The sequence below is a fragment of the Helianthus annuus genome, chromosome 17, assembly GCF_002127325.2.
Source record: "Helianthus annuus cultivar XRQ/B chromosome 17, HanXRQr2.0-SUNRISE, whole genome shotgun sequence".
NCBI lineage: Eukaryota > Viridiplantae > Streptophyta > Magnoliopsida > Asterales > Asteraceae > Helianthus > Helianthus annuus.
In genome coordinates this window covers 123,428,863-123,446,385 of record NC_035449.2, presented here as the reverse complement: position 1 = coordinate 123,446,385, position 17,523 = coordinate 123,428,863, and the positions used below count along the sequence as shown (strand labels likewise).

The following is a 17,523-nucleotide window of genomic DNA, read 5'->3' as shown; positions in this document are numbered from 1 at the left end:
GGTGAGATTAACGCTGGCATGTTATTTTGTTTTCACATCTTATCCTCTGATGTATATTTTGTAATCAAGGTTATTAACTACTAAATCTATTTATTTTTCCTTTTTATTTAGTTGTTTATACAGTAGAATTTCAAAAGCGTGGTCTTCCTCATGCACATATATGCTTATTCATGAAGGTCGATCACAAACTTCCAACCATAGATCACATAGATCCATTTATTTCTGCTGAGATTCCCGATAAAAAAAAGATCCTGAACTTTATTCTCTTGTGATTAATTATATGATTCATGGTCCGTGGGGGAATGCTAATTTGAATTGTCCTTGCATGGTTAATAAAAGATGTTCAAAAAACTTTCCGAAGAAATTCACACCACATACAACTATTGATTCAAGTGGTTTTCCTGTATACAGAAGAAGAGATTCAGGTCATACAGTTATAAAATCTGGTGTTAGATTAGACAACAGAAATGTTGTTCCTTATAACAAAAGGCTTTTGAAAAGATATCAAGCACACATTAATGTTGAATGGTGTAATCAAGCCGGTTCAGTGAAATATTTATTCAAGTACATTAACAAAGGTCCTGATATGGCTACTGCGGTAGTTTCTGGTGATACAAGTTCAACCATCAAAGAAAATCCAAAAGATGAGATCAAGGAGTATTATGATTGTAGATATATTTCAGCTTGTGAGGCATCCTGGAGAATATTCTCTAATGAGGTTCATTATAGGTATCCTGCTGCTATGAGGCTTCCCTTTCATTTGCCGGGCCAACAGAATGTTGTGTATGGTGCGGATGACGATATTGATAATGTTTTAAGCAAGCCTTCTGTTGCTTCTTCAATATTTGTGAAATGGATGAAGTTGAACGAGACAAATGAAGATGCTAGAAAGCTGACTTATGTTGAGTTTCCTTCCAAATTTGTTTGGATACTTAAAGATAGATGTTGGCAGATACGTAAGTCGTACCAGTGTGTTGGCCGGATTCATTCTGTATGTCCTGCATTGGGCGAACCTTATTTTTTGAGGATACTACTCAATAAAGTTAAAGGGCCTAGATCATTCGAGGAGATACGTACAGTTAACGGTCAATTATTCCCGACTTTTAGAGATGCTTGCTATGCGATCGGACTCTTAGATGATGATAATGAATACGTTGAGGCCATTAAAGAAGCAAGTTTTGAAGGACATGATGGGTATCTTCGAGCGTTACTTGCTACCCTGCTTTTGTCAAATACTCTATCTCGGCCAGAATTTGTTTGGGAGAACACGTGGAAATACTTAGCTGATGATATTGTTTATAGACGTCAAAAAGAAACAAATATTTCAGAATCTAATCTATCTTTTTTATTTCACATACTACATTTTGATTTTTTAATTAATAACGTTAATTTTTTTGATTAGCTAGGTTTGGTGCTTCCTGAATATCAGATTAAGAACCTTACTTTGTTGAAAATTGAAAACTATTTAATTTCCAATGGTTCATCATTACGAAGGTTTGTCACTATGCCGTACCCTGAGGACGATTCCTTATGTGATGCTTCTAATCGTCTGATCAATGAAGAGCTGTCACATGACCTAGATGAAGTACAAGCTGAGTTTAACAGGTTGCATCAATCTCTTACAGATGAACAACAGGCGGTTTTTGACGAAATAATGGAAGCAGTTGTAGGGCGTAAAGGAGGCCTTTTTTTTTCTATGGTTACGGTGGAACTGGAAAAACCTTTTTATGGAAGACTTTGGCTTCAGCTGTTCGATGTAGAAATGGAATAGTTTTAAATGTGGCTTCAAGTGGTATTGCTTCGTTATTACTTTCCCGTGGAAGGACAGCTCATTCTCGGTTCCATATCCCCATTAATCTAACAGAGGATTCAATGTGCAATATTAAGCCAAATAGTGATATTGCGAGATTATTAAAGGAAACCCGATTAATCATATGGGACGAAGCACCGATGGTACACAAACATGCCTTTGAAGCTTTAGATAGGACGATGACTGACGTATTTTCAGAAGGTAGGAGTATTCATTCGGATATTCCTTTTGGAGGTAAAGTTATTGTATTTGGTGGTGACTTTAGACAAATACTACCTGTTATTCCTAATGATACTAGACAAGAAATTGTTAGTGCATCTTTAAGCTCTTCATACATATGGTCAAAATGCAGACTCTTACTGCTGACTAAAAACATGCGTCTAACTATTGGAGCTGAAAGTTCAAATATGGAGTCTATCAGAGAATTTGCAAAATGGCTTATTGATATTGGTGAAGGAAACGTTGAAGATGATAATGATGGTGACGCCATTATAGAGATACCAGATGATTTACTAATCACCGATATTTGTGACCCGATACAAAGTTTAATTGACTTTGTATATCCTTCAATTATTGAACAATTTAGGATTCCTGGATTTTTTTCTGAGCGAGCAATTCTAGCACCAAAAAATGATATAGTTTATGAAATTAATGATCGATTGCTTTCGTTATTTCCTGGTGATGCAAAAAAGTATCTGAGTTCTGATAGTTGTTAGGATCTGAGTTTGGATTGATTGTGATTTGTGTTTGAATTAAGATGAATTGATGAATGAGTTGTGCAGCGGAAATTAAATGGAAACAAACTTTTCACAATCAAACAGAAGAAATGCTTTCAAACATACATTTTCAACAAAGAATCAAATGCTTAAATTTATTTCAAACTTTGATTACAATTGCATGTATGCTTTGCAAACTCCCCCTCAGCCCGAGCTCAGTATTTATTCGTGCAGGAAGAAGATGGTGAAAGAGCTAAACAGAACAATACAGAGCACTGTTCTATTTATAGGCACTAGCAAACTACTAAGCATCTAAGTTGACGTCACCATGAAAGTGACATCTAACCTCCTAACAAACTCTTAACAACTGACCTATACAAACACTGCTATGCTAACTACTGTTGTTACAATTCATTACATAAAGTAAACATAAACAGCTGCTGCATCCTTCCACTGCTGTGAACCCAGCAGTACTTGTCAGAAGGGTTATCATATCAGATGATGATTCTCCATCACCACCACCAACAGCTTCAAAATCCCAAGCACTTGTCACAATTCCAAAACCCATTCCTCTCTCTTCAGCTCAAATCCAAAAGCCATTACCTCCTGCAGGTGTTGTATTTCCTTTGGAACTCATAACAGTTAGGGAAGAAATCAAATCTTTCTATTATGAGGATGACCCTGCCAAAAGGAGTTTGCCATCGATTGAAGGATATCCCAGGCCAAATAATGTTGAAGAATATTTGAAAATCAAGGCCAAGCAAGCAGAGGATATCTCAATCAAAAATAAACATGGGAAATCTGATAGAGAATTTCAGCAAAACTATCAGTTTCTACTCACACAGGTCAGATCTATGGAGCAATTTGCCAAAAATGTATGTCAGCAAATCTCTGAAAGGGCAGATGAGTCCTTGAGAAAAGACTACATTGAAAACATCATGACCTACAAGAAATACAAGGGGGAGAAACACATGTACAAAAACTGGACCATTCCTGAGCTTGAAAAAGAAGTAGCCAGGATTCATGAAATGATAAAAAATAAGGTCAAGCAAACTCCTCCTGAAAAATTCAAACAATTTGGAGCTGACAAGGTCTTAGAGTTAAAGAGAATGAAAGAGGAGCTGGTAACAGCTGATTATGGGACAAAGAATTCTGTGTCAAAGTGGGGAGAAACTAGGGTCAGGGCCACCTATAAAAGGTTGGAGGAACTTAGGAAGAAAGATCCAACAGCTCCACAAAAGCTTGACTACTCCAAAGCAGAGGTCTCAAAAAGACCACCAAAGCTGCAAGCCAAAAGAACCACTGCTCCTGCTGGTGCTATCATCTACAAAAGAAGGAGACAAAACTAGTTGGGTGCTGAAACAGTTCAAGATCTAATTGCTGGTAATGACCTTATAAAAGAGGGCATTAGGTTAATGATGAAAGAAGATCCTGAATTGGAACAATCTGCAAGTACTGCTCTTCCAGTCATGAATAGGCCAGCATCACCAAATACCTCATCTAATAAAAATCTCCCAAGAAACCCACCAGGCTCAAAAGTACTAAAGTGGAAAACTGATAAACAGACCCACGTACTGACTGTGTTCAAGTCTAGTGGAGAAGTGAAGAAATTAACAAGGGAACAAGCTCTTGGCCAGAGTATTGAAGATTTGCAGGATCTCCTTGATCTTCCACTTAGCAGGGATGATGATGACACAGACGCCTTAACTTTGAATTACAACTCAAAGGGCAAATAAGGGAACTGCTAATGAGGCAATAAAGATCTTTTAATAATGGAGAGTTTTGGCATTATCTATTCCAAGGGGAGATTGTTGGGATTGAACCCTGCCAAAGGAACAGATAATAAAAGCCAAAACTGGATCAGAGCAGTGGATCCAGAATAAGCAGATGTTATGCATGCAAATCTCTCCCCTTGAAAGTGGTTTCAACATCTGCTGACCTTATATCCGCTGATCATGCAAACTGCTGACCTACAACTGCTGATCAAGTCAAAGACTGTTGAAGAACTAAAGCTCTGCTGCTCAATCTACTGCCTTATTTCAAGCACTGCTGATCTCCTTTTTATTGTAGGAGAGGCAGATGATGTCTTGGATGGAACAGTGGTAATGATATGAGAGGCAGTGGTTTGTGATTGACAAACAGCTGTTGAAACAACTGGTGTTTCAACCACTGTTGTCATTACAGCAGATGTTGTAACATCTGCTGTCTTCTGCTTTTTGGCAGGAGGTGATGGTGGAGATGTTGTTTTAAGTGGTGATGGTGGATTTGAAGTATACTTTGGAAGACTGGATGGTGTGGACTTGGGTTTCCTTACTTTTCTAGTAAGATTTCTTTTTGGAACAGGATTTTGAACATCCTTTTCACCAGAACAACCCTGCGCATTCAGCTTCATGAAAGCTCTCTTCTCCTCATTCCACCTTGACAAATCCTTTGCCGCTCTATCCCTTTTTACACTTATGACACCATTATCAAGTGCATTCTGGGTAACATCAACCTTCTTGCTACCATCTGGCAAGGGAATGTTTCTGAGCATTGCATCTTTTTCTGGATCAAGATACAACCCATTATCAATCCCTTTCTTTATCCACTCCTTAATTTTCTCCCCCTTTTTGGCATTATCTGGGGGGAGTTCATCAATAAAAAGAACTGTCGGAGGAGCAGTGCCAGTGGTTGTCAACAGATGGGCCTTGATAGCCTTGATGTCATCTTTTGTATCCTTGAACCTAGACTCCATTGTATTTTTCAGATCTTGAACATGTTTTTCATGTTGCTGTTCAGCCAGTTGATGTTGTTGTTGGAAAAAAGGTTGAAAAAGGTGCCATAGCTCATTTGTAACGTCTGCTGGTGGAGGAGCAGGTGCTTGAGGTGGAACAACAGTGGATTGTACCATTTGAACTGTCAACAACTGTTGCAACATTTCTTTGATTTCTACAACAGACGTATCCAGTTTTTTGACTCTTTCCGTCAATTCCTGGTACTTTAAACCATCACCCAACTGAATGGGATCATCTGATTTCCCACTAGCAGTGGTTTTATCAGAGGTTGAGGTAGGGAGTATACTCCTAACATCAACAACTGATGCCCCTTTTTCTTGGTACTCGGGTCTTCTTCCTTCAACACTTGATAATCTTTTGATGGAACCAGTGGTTAAAACAAACTCACTAGCAGATAACAGAGGTGTTATTGAAGGAATTGCCTCCAAGGAAGTCTTATTGATGTAACCACTGTCCAAGTGTAAACCTGTAGGTTCAACACTTGTAGTTGTTGCTTCACTTGGATTACCACCAAGAGTTACTTGTAACTCAAGGGGTGTAACCTCCTCAGGTTGTGTTGGTGGGTTAGCAAAGATTGATACATCAGGCCCAGTCTCATGTTGAGGTATATTCTCATGAACAGGTGATTGAGAAGGACTAGCTTGTGCCAGGTTCAAATCAATTGCATCCAACAGTAGTTTGGTGTTTAGGGGAATTGGGGATGTGAGTTTGGGTGTAGAAAGAGGATTTGCCCAGGGTATTGGGCTGTGGATGATGGAAACAAGTGCTTCAAGAGCATCATGATATGGTGACCCTTGTTGTACAACCTGTTCTTTTTGTGAAGAGACAGAAGGAGTTTCAGTTATGGTGTGAGATATTTTTACCAACTGCTGTGAGGAAGAAGCAGCAGTGGTTTGTTGTGACTTTTGTGCTGTCACAGGCAGTTGCTCTGGTATCTCATCCTCCAGAGTTGCCTTTTTGGTAGGTTTGGGTGGTTTTTGAGTTTTCTTTGTCTGTGGCTTTTTGGTGATTTTAGGTGTGGGTTTCAAGGCAGTTGTTTTGCTACCTTGATCACCTTGAGCAGTGGGCTCAGCAGCAGATACCTGAGGAGCAGTGTTTGCTGCTAAATTCTGCTCAGGCACCTCTGCTTGTGTTCTGCAAGGTGTTGACATTCTTGTAAAAGTTTCAGCAGTTAAGCTATGCATTTTTAGATATTCACCTTGGTTTATTACAGCAATATCATCCTTGCTGAATTTTTTCTCAAAATAATAACTTAGAAATCTTGGAAACAGTAAGAATGATTTTGTTTCAACATTTTTAACCAAATCATTGAAGATTACCTGGGAATAATTAAAGTTTTCTTCTTGAAGAATAGCATATCCCAGGTTTTGAATCTTCAATGGTATTTCATTAAAAGAAGTGGTTTTATTTGAAACACACGTGAGGAGGGTATGGAATAAAAATCTTGTTGCAGGAGGGAAGAAACCTTTTTGTAAGGTATCCCTCTTCATCATTGTGTCTGCATACCCTCTCTCAATGAAGTCAATTTTTAACTCGTTTTTAGGGAAAGAATCTTTACCTTCCTGATCATCGAGCTGAAAGACCTCTGATATGGATTGCGGTGTGATGTTGACAGTTTTGCCCTTTAGGGAAGAGGTAATGGTAGTGACAGTTCACCTTGTTTTTCAAGGGTTGCATTCTTCCAGAACTCTCTTTGGGTCGTCAAGTAAATTGGTGCAACGGTGGTTAACAAAGTTTTGTACTTTGTTGTATTAAGCATATCAAGGATGGAATCAAAGGTATCGGTGGTGCCGGGCTTTGTGAGAAGACCCAGAAGATTATGAGAAATTTTATGTGGAATTTCGGTGGGTGTAGCCTTTAGAGAGGCAGCTTTTGAAGATGATTTTGCGGAAGCCTTTGATTTAGTCATCATTTTGAAGACGACGATTGAAGAAATTTATGGAGAAATTTGATGAAATGTGAGGAAACTACTTTGAGAAGAGAATTTTTGTGAATTCAATTCGACAGTAAAACCCTATTTGGGGCTTGAAAGGGGGTTTTATGGAGAAAAAGTGAAGGCTGACGTTGCAGCGGTTACAAAAGGTCTGACCACTATGTACTGTCCACGTACCATCCCCTGATGAAGTGAAGGACAGTACTTTTGTGAAAGTTACTGAAGAAAGCAGTGGTTGTAACGGTACGGAAGGCAGTGGATGATTTTTGCTATCAGTGGATAGCTCATCAGTGGATACAACACTGCTTTTGAACAACTGTGTTTATCAAAGAAATGAGAGAACATAGGATGGCTTTCAGCAGTGGACAGTCTTTTGAAGTAGAACAGACTTTTGAACTCATCAGTGGTTATGGCAGACTTTTAAGGATTTTAATGAGAAATTCATTTTTGGCTATTTTTAAGGATGGATTTTTTATTTTCTGAAAACATTTTAATGCTTTTATTCATAGAAAAACAGGATTTTGCCTGTTATTCCATGTTTAGCATGTCAATCCTAGAGATCAAGCTTTCAAAAGTGGATGTGTCTAATGCTTTGGTTAGCACATCTGCCAACTGATCCTTAGTTGGAAAATGATGCAGAGAAATCAAACCTTTTCATAGCAATCCCTCACAAAGTGATGTCTGATGTCGATGTGTTTGGTGGTTGAGTGAGAAACTGGATTTTTGATGATATTTTCTGCTGCCTGGCTATCCAACATGAGTGGTGTCTTCAAGGCAGTGATACCAAAATCCAGCAACTGATTTTGAAGCCAGAGCAGTTGGGCTGTACAGCTTGCAGCAGCTATGTATTCTGCCTCAGCAGTGGATGTAGAAACAGCTGCTTGCTTTTTGCTTTGCCAAGACACTAAGCAATTGCCTAGGAATTGGCACCCTCCTAAAGTGGACTTCCTTGTCTTGTCACATCCAGCAAAGTCACTATCTGAGAAACCTAAAAGCTCAATTTTACCATCAGCTGGATACCAGATACCAAGTGTGGGAGCACCTTTTAGGTATCTGAATATCCTTTTTACAGCAATAAGGTTTGACTTTCTAGGGGCTGATTGGGATCTTGCACAGACACATGTTGCAAACATGATGTCTGGTCTAGATGTAGTTAGGTACAATAAAGACCCAATCATGCTTCTATATAAGGTCTGATCAACCAAATCATCCTTTTCATCAGACATGACCAATTTATTGGTTGCAATGGGTGTACTGCATGGCTTACAATCATCCATATCAAATTTTTTTAAAAGTTCTTTGGCATATTTGCCCTGATGGATGAAAGTGCCATTTTGCAGCTGCCTTACTTGGAGACCAAGAAAGCACTGGAGTTCACCCATTGCACTCATTTCAAACTCAGCTGTCATGAGTTGCCTGAACTCTTCACACATTTTATTGCATGTGCTTCCAAAAATGATGTCATCCACATAAATTTGGACAATCATCAAATCCTTTCCTCTCCATTTTAAAAACAGTGTTTTGTCAATTCTGCCTCTGATGAAACCAATGGAGAGTAGAAAGGTGGAAAGAGTTTCATACCAGGCTCTTGGTGCTTGTTTCAAGCCATACTTTATTTGGCTCGTAGACATGATCTGGATTAAATGGATCCTCAAAACCTGGAGGTTGACAGACATATACCTGTTCTTGATTCTTACCATAGAGGAATGCACATTTTATATCCATTTGGTACACCTTGATGTTGTGGTTGACAGCAAAGGGCAGAAAGAGTCTGATTGCTTCAAGTCTAGCAACAGGGGCAAAAGTTTCATCATAGTCAATGCCCTCTTCTTGTCTGTAACCTTGAACCACAAACCTGGCTTTATTCTTGACAACAATACCCCTTTCATCAGTTTTGTTTTTGAAGACCCACTTTGTGCCAATAGGACTTACATTCTCTAGCAGTGGTACAAGCTCCCATACTTGTTGTCTTCTGAACTGTTGGAGCTCCTCTTGCATGGCTTCTACCTTGCTGTTGTCTTTCAGTGCCTCTTGGTACTTGACTGGCTGATGGAGTGATAGAAAACCAGCAAAAAGACAAATGTTTTGGGATTGACTTCTTGTGAGCACCCCTTCATTGATGTTGCCAATAATTTGATCTTGTGGATGAGATTTCAAGAAGATGAGCTCTCCTTGGTATGGAACAATGGCATTGAGTGGTGAGGGCTGCAGATGTGTATCATCTGAGCTAACCACTGCTGGTGACTTTGATGACCCAGTAGTGGCTTCAAAAGGTGGTGGTATAGGTGGTAAAGGTGTGGACACCTACTGACTTTGATCCACTGTTTGAGGACTTTTGTCAGCAATGTTTGATGAGGTGGAAGCAGGGGTTAAAGGGCTACTTTGTTCAACAACTGTTGAGGTAGCAGTGGTTGAGCTTTGACAACTGTTTTGAACAACTGATACTCTTCCTATTGAAGCAGACTTTTGAGGAATGATGATCTCATATCCATAGTCTGGTGATGAATCCTCTGATGGACCTGCAGTGTTAGTCTTGACAGCAGTATTTTCAAAAGTGAACTTATCAAGATCAAACAATTCTGCAGGGTTTGCTGGGATTTTCATTGATGAAAGTTCATTGAACTTTACATTCAAAGTCTCTTCCACTGTTTTGGTCCTTGTGTTAAACACTTTGTAGGCCTTAGCAGTGGTTGAGTATCCCAGGTGATAACCACAATCAATTTTGGCTGCAAACTTTGAGATAGAATCTTTTAAGTTTAAAATGAAGCATGGGCAGCCAAAAACTTTGAAATATGAAATCAATGGCTTTATTTTATACAGCAGTTCATAGGCAGTCTTTTGATGCCCGGGGTTGATTAAAACTCTGTTTTGGACATAGCAAGCAGTGTTTACTGCTTCAGCCCAAAAAGTTAATGGCAAACCTGAATCTGCAAGCATGGTTCTGGCAGCCTCAATCAAAGTTCTGTTCTTCCTTTCAACAACCCCATTTTGTTCTGGTGTTCTTGGAATGCTATACTGCCTCACAATTACTTTTGACACACAGAAATCATCCAACTCCTTGTTCCTGAACTCTGTTCCATTGTCACTTCTGAAGATTTTTACTGGAAGGTCAAACTGCTTTTCAACCTGTTTCACAAAGTCTTGCAGAATGCCTGCAGTCTCATCTTTTGAGTGTAAAAAGTAAGTCCATGTAAACCTAGAAAAGTCATCAACTATAACCAAACAATATCTCTTTTTCTTGAGACTCATGACTTTAACTGGGCCAAACAAATCCATATGAAGCATTTGCAAACATTTGGTTGTTTTGGACTCATCAATGGATTTGTGTGAGCTTTTATGTTGTTTTCCTTTTAGGCAGGAAACACAATGCTCAGAACAGGTGAACAGTTCTTGAGGTAAACCTCTTACTAACCCCTGTTTTGAAATGGCAGTGATTGTCTTTAGATTTGTGTGTCCCAGTCTTCTGTACCATAGTTCTGTCTCTTTGTTTGAAGCAGCTGAGAACAGACAGGCATCAGCTCTGGGGCACTCTTTTGACATATCAACAACATAAACATTGCCACTTCTTTGAGCAACAAGTTTAGTTTTACCACTTTTGATTATTGCTTCAGTCTTGTTAACCATTTCTGGTCCAACAATCCTACAACAATCCTTTGTGAAGAATGAGCCATACCCCTTGTCACTCATTTGTGATACACTCAGGAGGTTGAATTTTAGATTGTCTATAAGATTGACATTTTCAAATTTTACATTTCCAGATTTTACTGAACCAGACCCAAGAAACTTCCCTTTACTATTATTACCAAAGGATATATCACCCCCTCCATGAATTTTGAAGTCTTGAAGAAGGGCTTTACATCATGTCATGTGCCTGGAGCCTCCACTATCTACATACCAAAGACTATCTAAGCATGCAGAAGCTCCCTGCACATGAAGTAAAAGGATTAGTTCATTAAGGTCTCCAAAGCCAATAAGGCTTTGGATGGGGTCTCAACAGTGTTTGGAATGGTGGCAGGTGTATGGACAGTGGTTAGCTCAGGGGTTTGAACATTTTTGGGAATGTTCTTTTCTAAACACTGTTGGGGGTCTTGACCCATCATCTGTTGATAACCAAAAGGATGCCTGTTCACTCTTGGTTTAGAGGGCTTTTTGTAGGCCTCATAAATGTGTGGAATCCTTTGGTATGATGCTTTTTCCTTGCCTTTTCTGAAATGATTGGTTGGAGGTGCATCAGTCACCTGTACATCCCTTTGAACAGATGTTTGGTTCAGTTGTTTTGTGACAACAGTTTGGACAGGGACAAACAGTGGTTGTTTCTTGGTGAATTTAACAGATGATGCTGATGAACTTAAGGATGTTTTTGCAGTGTACTCTTTCTTCTTCTCATCAAAGTTTTTGAGATACACACATTCCTTAGTTTTGTGGTTATTTTTACCACAGATGGTGCAGCTTTCAGCAGGAACAATGACATTTGTTTTGTTTAGATCATGTGCTTTTAGATGAAAACAGTCTTTTGTTAGATGATTCCTCTTTTCACAAAAATCACAAAACTGGTTTTGAATCTTTTCTCTTTTCTTCCTTTTCTCATATTCCTTTGCAACAGAGTTTTGAACCTCTGTTGGGATATCTTTGATAGAAGTGACCCTTGCTTTTGGAGCTTTTACACCATCAGTGGTTGTGAAATCCATTGGTTTGAAGTTTTCCAGGATGTCACACACATCAGACCATGTGGGTTTAAATTGGTATTTCTCAATCTCTTCAAAAGTTGAAGATCCCACAGATCTTTCCAGAGTAATTTTGTTACCAAGTTTGTCAGTTATTTTAACTTCTTGGCCACTTTTGTTGGTTGGTATTATTTCATATGAAACAGCTTGTATTTCAGCAGTGTTTACAAGATCATCATATTTTCTATGTCCTAGACCAAACTTGACATTGCTTTTAAGCTGTTTCTCAAGCATAACCTCATACCCTTTACAAGATTCTACCCATCTTTCACAAGTGATCTGGGTAGACTCTAACTCCTTTTTACAAACTTGGTATTTTTCTACCATAGTTTAAAGTTGAGTTTTGGTTATGCTCTGCTATTCTTTTAGACTGCTGATCTCTTTATCTTTTTCAGCCAATTTGTTTCTAAGTTCTTTTAATGACTTTTCAAATTTGACTTCATCAGATAAGACTTTATCCCTAAGGTTTTCATTTACCTCTTTGATGTTAGCAAATGCAATAATACATTTGTCTGAACACAGTTTTTCAAGAACTTGAGGTGATACCTTAGCAGCAGCCATCATGGCACAGTCACACTGATGATCACCTTCTTCATCAGCTCTAACTTCTTCCTCACCAGCTTTTCTCTTTTCTTCTTCCTTTTTGTCTTCTTTGGACCAGGGGTCAGACAGTGGTTCAAGCAGGGTTTCTGAATTTTCTTCCAGCAGTATTTCACCAGCAACTGCAGTAACCACTGCTTCAGCAACTTCATCCACTGTTTCAGCACTTAGCTATTCACCTTCAGTTTCTACCCCTTCTGGTATTGACTCTAATGCCATCAAACAAAATTCATCATCAAGAGTATCATTAGAGGCATAGAGAGCAAAATTTTCATCACCAAGTTCATCAGGCATGCTGCTCCAATTAACAAAGCCTTGTGTGAAGAAGCTTTGCTGATCTGGTTGAGCCACTGTTGGAGCAGCTTGTTGAGGTGCAACAGGTTGCACGTGTGCCTGAGGAACAGGGGCCTGAACATACTGAATTTGTGGAACAGTGGTTTGAACATAATGCACAGGCACAAGGGTTGCAGCATAATGAGCAGTGTTAACATGTGCTGTAGGGGCATATTGGGTATAGTGCACAGTGTTTTGTTGTTGTGGTCTAGGGTTTGAGCTAGGATGAGTAATTATGGGACCAGTAGTTTGACTCCTACATTCCCTAGCAAAATGACCTAGCCTATTACACTTGTAACACTTGATTTTTGACTTATCCAACGCCACCCTTAAATTCCCATGAAGCCCTGGAAATTCTCCCTGTTCTTTTGTAGAATTTGCTTGTTCAAACACTAAGCAAAGCCAATTGATGCAAAATGTCCATCTCTTCTAAGTCAGTGGGATCAAAATGTTGCAAATCATTGAGTTCAAAGCACAAGTTATCTGACATCTGGTTTTCATTATTTGCAGTGAAAGCATAATTTGCAGAGTGAGAATCAGAGTTGTTAAAATTACCACCTGCAGTTATGTCAATAAAATGATCATAACTCTGATCCTTACTGCTGCTACCAGATTCTTCCTGACCAAACAGAGCTGTGCTGCCAAATGAATAGTCATCAGCAACTTTACCAGACTCTTGCAACTTCCTTTTCTGGTTTAACTCCCTTTCATAGGTCAGGAGTCTACCGTGGAGTTGGGTCAGGGTCAGATCTTTGAACTCAGCTGAATTCCTGGTGAAAAAAGCAATTGTGTCCCATTTTTCGGGCAATGATCTAAGGAACCTGCTATTTTGAGTTGAATTTGGAAATGTAACTTTAACCAGCCTTAGTTCACTGATGAGACAGCTGAAACGTTCAAATTGTTGGGTTAGTGATTCCCCTTTGATATGACAAAATGTTTCATACTGCTGATTCAGAATTTCTCTGTTGTTTTCAATAACCTCTTCCGTTCCCCCAAATTGTTCCTTCAATGCATCCCATAATTCTTTGGCACTGTTACAGTGTAACAGCCCAGCATAGATTTCATTGGGTAATGTAGAAGCTATGATGCTAAATGCTTTGGCATCGAGTTCGAACTTTTGAAAATCAGATTCAGTATAATTTTCAGTTGGTTTAGGAACGAACTTCTTTGTATCCTCAGCACTTGGCACCATAGGAACATGAGGGCCAAAAACAACAGACCTCCAACATCCAGTGTTCTGTTGAGCAAGGATGTGACACATCCTTCTCTCCCAGATGTTGTATTCATGTCGTTTAAGCATAGGAGGTTTAAAAAGCGAACCAATGTTATTCTTATCATCTTGAGATTGTGACGACATCCTGGTTGTTTTACAGGCACTGATTAATCAACTTTATCGGTGATTAAACCTTGCTCTGTTTTTCAACAAGACGAACAAACTATCAGTATCAACGATTGCGAGCTGAACTATTTACGTCAAAATGATTGTTAAATCAAATTTGACTGTCCAAGCTTTGATACCAATTGTTAGGATCTGAGTTTGGATTGATTGTGATTTGTGTTTGAATTAAGATGAATTGATGAATGAGTTGTGCAACGGAAATTAAATGGAAACAAACTTTTCACAATCAAACAGAAGAAATGCTTTCAAACATACATTTTCAACAAAGAATCAAATGCTTAAATTTATTTCAAACTTTGATTATAGTTGCATGTATGCTTTGCAAACTCCCCCTCAGCCCGAGCTCAGTATTTGTTCGTGCAGGAAGAAGATGGTGAAAGAGCTAAACAGAACAGTACAGAGCACTGTTCTATTTATAGGCACTAGCAAACTACTGAGCATCTAAGCTGACGTCACCATGAAAGTGACATCTAACCTCCTAACAAACTTTTAACAACTGACCTATACAAACACTGCTATGCTAACTACTGTTGTTACAATTCATTACATAAAGTAAACATAAACAGCTGCTGCATCCTTCCACTACTGTGAACCTAGCAGTACTTGTCATGATCAGCAGTGCTTGAAACAAGGCAGTAGATTGAGCAGCAGAGCTTTAGTTCTTCAACAGTCTTTGACTTGATCAGCAGTTGTAGGTCAGCAGTTTGCATGATCAGCGGATAGGAGGTCAGCAGATGTTGAAACCACTTTTAAGGGGAGAGATTTGCATGCATAACATCTACTTATTCTGGATCCACTGCTCTGATCCAGTTTTGGCTTTTATTATCTGTTCCTTTGGCAGGGTTCAATCCCAACAATAGTATATGTCAAACTGAACAAATTCTTGATTCTTTTCAAGAAAGCTTATACTCAACAGAAAATTTGAATGCTCTTAAGATTTCTGGCTTGCCTAATCACAGATTAGTTCTTAAAGTTGGTGTTCCTGTGATGCTTCTTCGAAACATTGATCAACAGAAAGGGTTATGTAACGGTACAAGGCTTCAAATTACTTTTCTTGGTAAACGAGTTATAGAAGCTGAAGTTATATCTGGTGGTAACATTGGCACGGGAGTTTTTATTCCAAGGATTAATATGATCTCGTCTGACAAAAAAATACCTTTTCAATTTCAACGAAGACAATTTCCTTTATCAGTTTGTTTTGCCATGACAATTAACAAGAGTCAAGGACAATCGTTATGAAAGGTTGGTCTTTATTTGAAAGATATTGTCTTCACTCATGGCAGTTGTATGTTGCATTATCAAGGGTCAAGACCAGAGAAGGCGTTAAAATACTAATATTCGACGCTGATGGAAAACCAACAAATAAGACTTCTAATGTTGTTTACAAAGAAGTTTTTACTAGCTTGTAATCATTGTTTTTTCTGAGTTTTAACTTCCACCGTTCTAAGTATAGTTGTATATATATTTTCTTAATTACTATTTTGTTTAAATTTTATAAACTCTATTGTGTTTTGCATCTCAGAACAATGTGTGATAAATTTATTCATAAGTAATTTACAACGCAGACAATTATAAAGATCCCCGTGTTCACTATCAATATGGAAGAAAATTATACCAGATTTGGACTGCATAAGAGGCTACGAACTTACCAATTTCAAACCTACACCAGCCAAAAATATGTTTCACCAAAGTCAAACCACTGTTTGACCAATGTCAAACAACTGTTTGTAAAAATATGATTCTTAGTGGTTTGAAAGTCTGTTTTACCAAAGTTAAAACACTGTTTGAGCAATGTTAAAACGCTGTTTGACCAAACTCAAACTACTTATGTTAAAAGCTAATTATAATAGATAAAACACTGTTTGAGCAATGTTAAAATGTTGTTTGACCAAAGTTTGTTTGACCAAAGTCAAACTACTTATGTTAAAAGCTACTTATAATAGATAAAACACTGTTTGAGCAATGTTAAAACGCTGTTTGACCAAAGTCTGTTTGACCAAAGTCTGTTTGACCAAAGTCAAACTACTTATGTTAAAAGCTACTTATAATAGATAAAACTAGATTTTCACCCGGCATTGCTTCCCGAGTTTATGAAACTTACTTATGTTAAAAGCTAATTATGATTAATACATGATTTAAAGCATTGAAATAATATGATATGTTAATGGCTTTGCTATAAGAAAAATAATTTTTCTTTGTTAATTTGAATACCAAATCAATTCAACTAATCATCCACTTTACTCTTGTATCTCAATGTAAATGTAAATAACAAATTCAATAAGGGGTGTATGTGTAAATATTTTTCATCAGTTGAGAATATGGGAAGAGAAAAACACAACCGTCATTATTTCTTCATCATCATTACACATCAAACATCTATCATCTCTTCTTTCAAAAATCTCTTCTTCCCAGTCATTTTCTAGGGTTTTAATTTTCTTATTCTTCGTCTTCTACACTTCAATCACCTGAGGTTTTATTATTTTTTCTTCAGCAACTGGTATGTACATTCATATTGTAATGAACTTTATATTGTTTAACCGATCTTAATTCAAATCCTATCTTGCTACTAATACGATTTTAAATGTTTATTGCTATACATTCAAGAAGGGTTTACTTAGGTGTTTGAATCATTTGTTGAGAACATGTTAAAATAGTTATTATTTGCAGAAAATTTTTAACTCATACTCTGTTTCTATGATTAATTTCAATACATACTCTGTTAATACAAAAAGTTAATGTTCATTTTCGAAGCCAACTTTTTACTTACAATCTTTTAGCATCTTTATTAATTCAGGTTTTATGATGTATACTACATTTGTCAAGTTTCTTGATAACCCAGAATCTTTGAAACTGGTATGACATGTTTTTATATACATAATTTATTTTTGTTGAGATATATATTTAACAGTTCTTATGGTTTATATTTTCTTACACTACTTAAAAATTATATACAGGATGTACCTATATTCTTTGCTAATCAAAAGTGGGGAGATTGTTGGCAAAAAATAGGATGCGAATATATCATGAGTCTGGTAAAAAATGGGTTGTGAGGGTCAGAACAGAAGATTCAACGCCAATAATAACTGACGGTTGGGACACTGTTGTTAAAGATCTCAATTTGCCGAGGGATACTTTGTTGGTTTTCAAACCGTTAGGTAATTTTGGACTTGAACTTTCATGTTTTGTTGATGGCATGTGTGGTGAATCTTATTTCACGTTTAATCGTTATGCAAG

At 37.9% G+C, this 17,523-nt stretch overlaps 1 protein-coding gene and 1 pseudogene across 1 annotated transcript; both read left to right on the top strand.

Moving 5' to 3' along the window:
• The first annotated feature begins 280 nt into the window (after positions 1 to 280).
• LOC110924672 lies at positions 281 to 1,771 on the top strand. Its single transcript, XM_022168662.1, has 2 exons — positions 281 to 1,294; positions 1,403 to 1,771. The coding sequence occupies exons 1-2, from the start codon at positions 281 to 283 to the stop codon at positions 1,769 to 1,771; spliced, it is 1,383 nt and encodes a 460-aa protein (XP_022024354.1).
• A 179-nt stretch (positions 1,772 to 1,950) lies between these two features.
• LOC110924671 lies at positions 1,951 to 15,698 on the top strand (annotated as a pseudogene).
• The last annotated feature ends 1,825 nt before the right edge of the window (positions 15,699 to 17,523 follow it).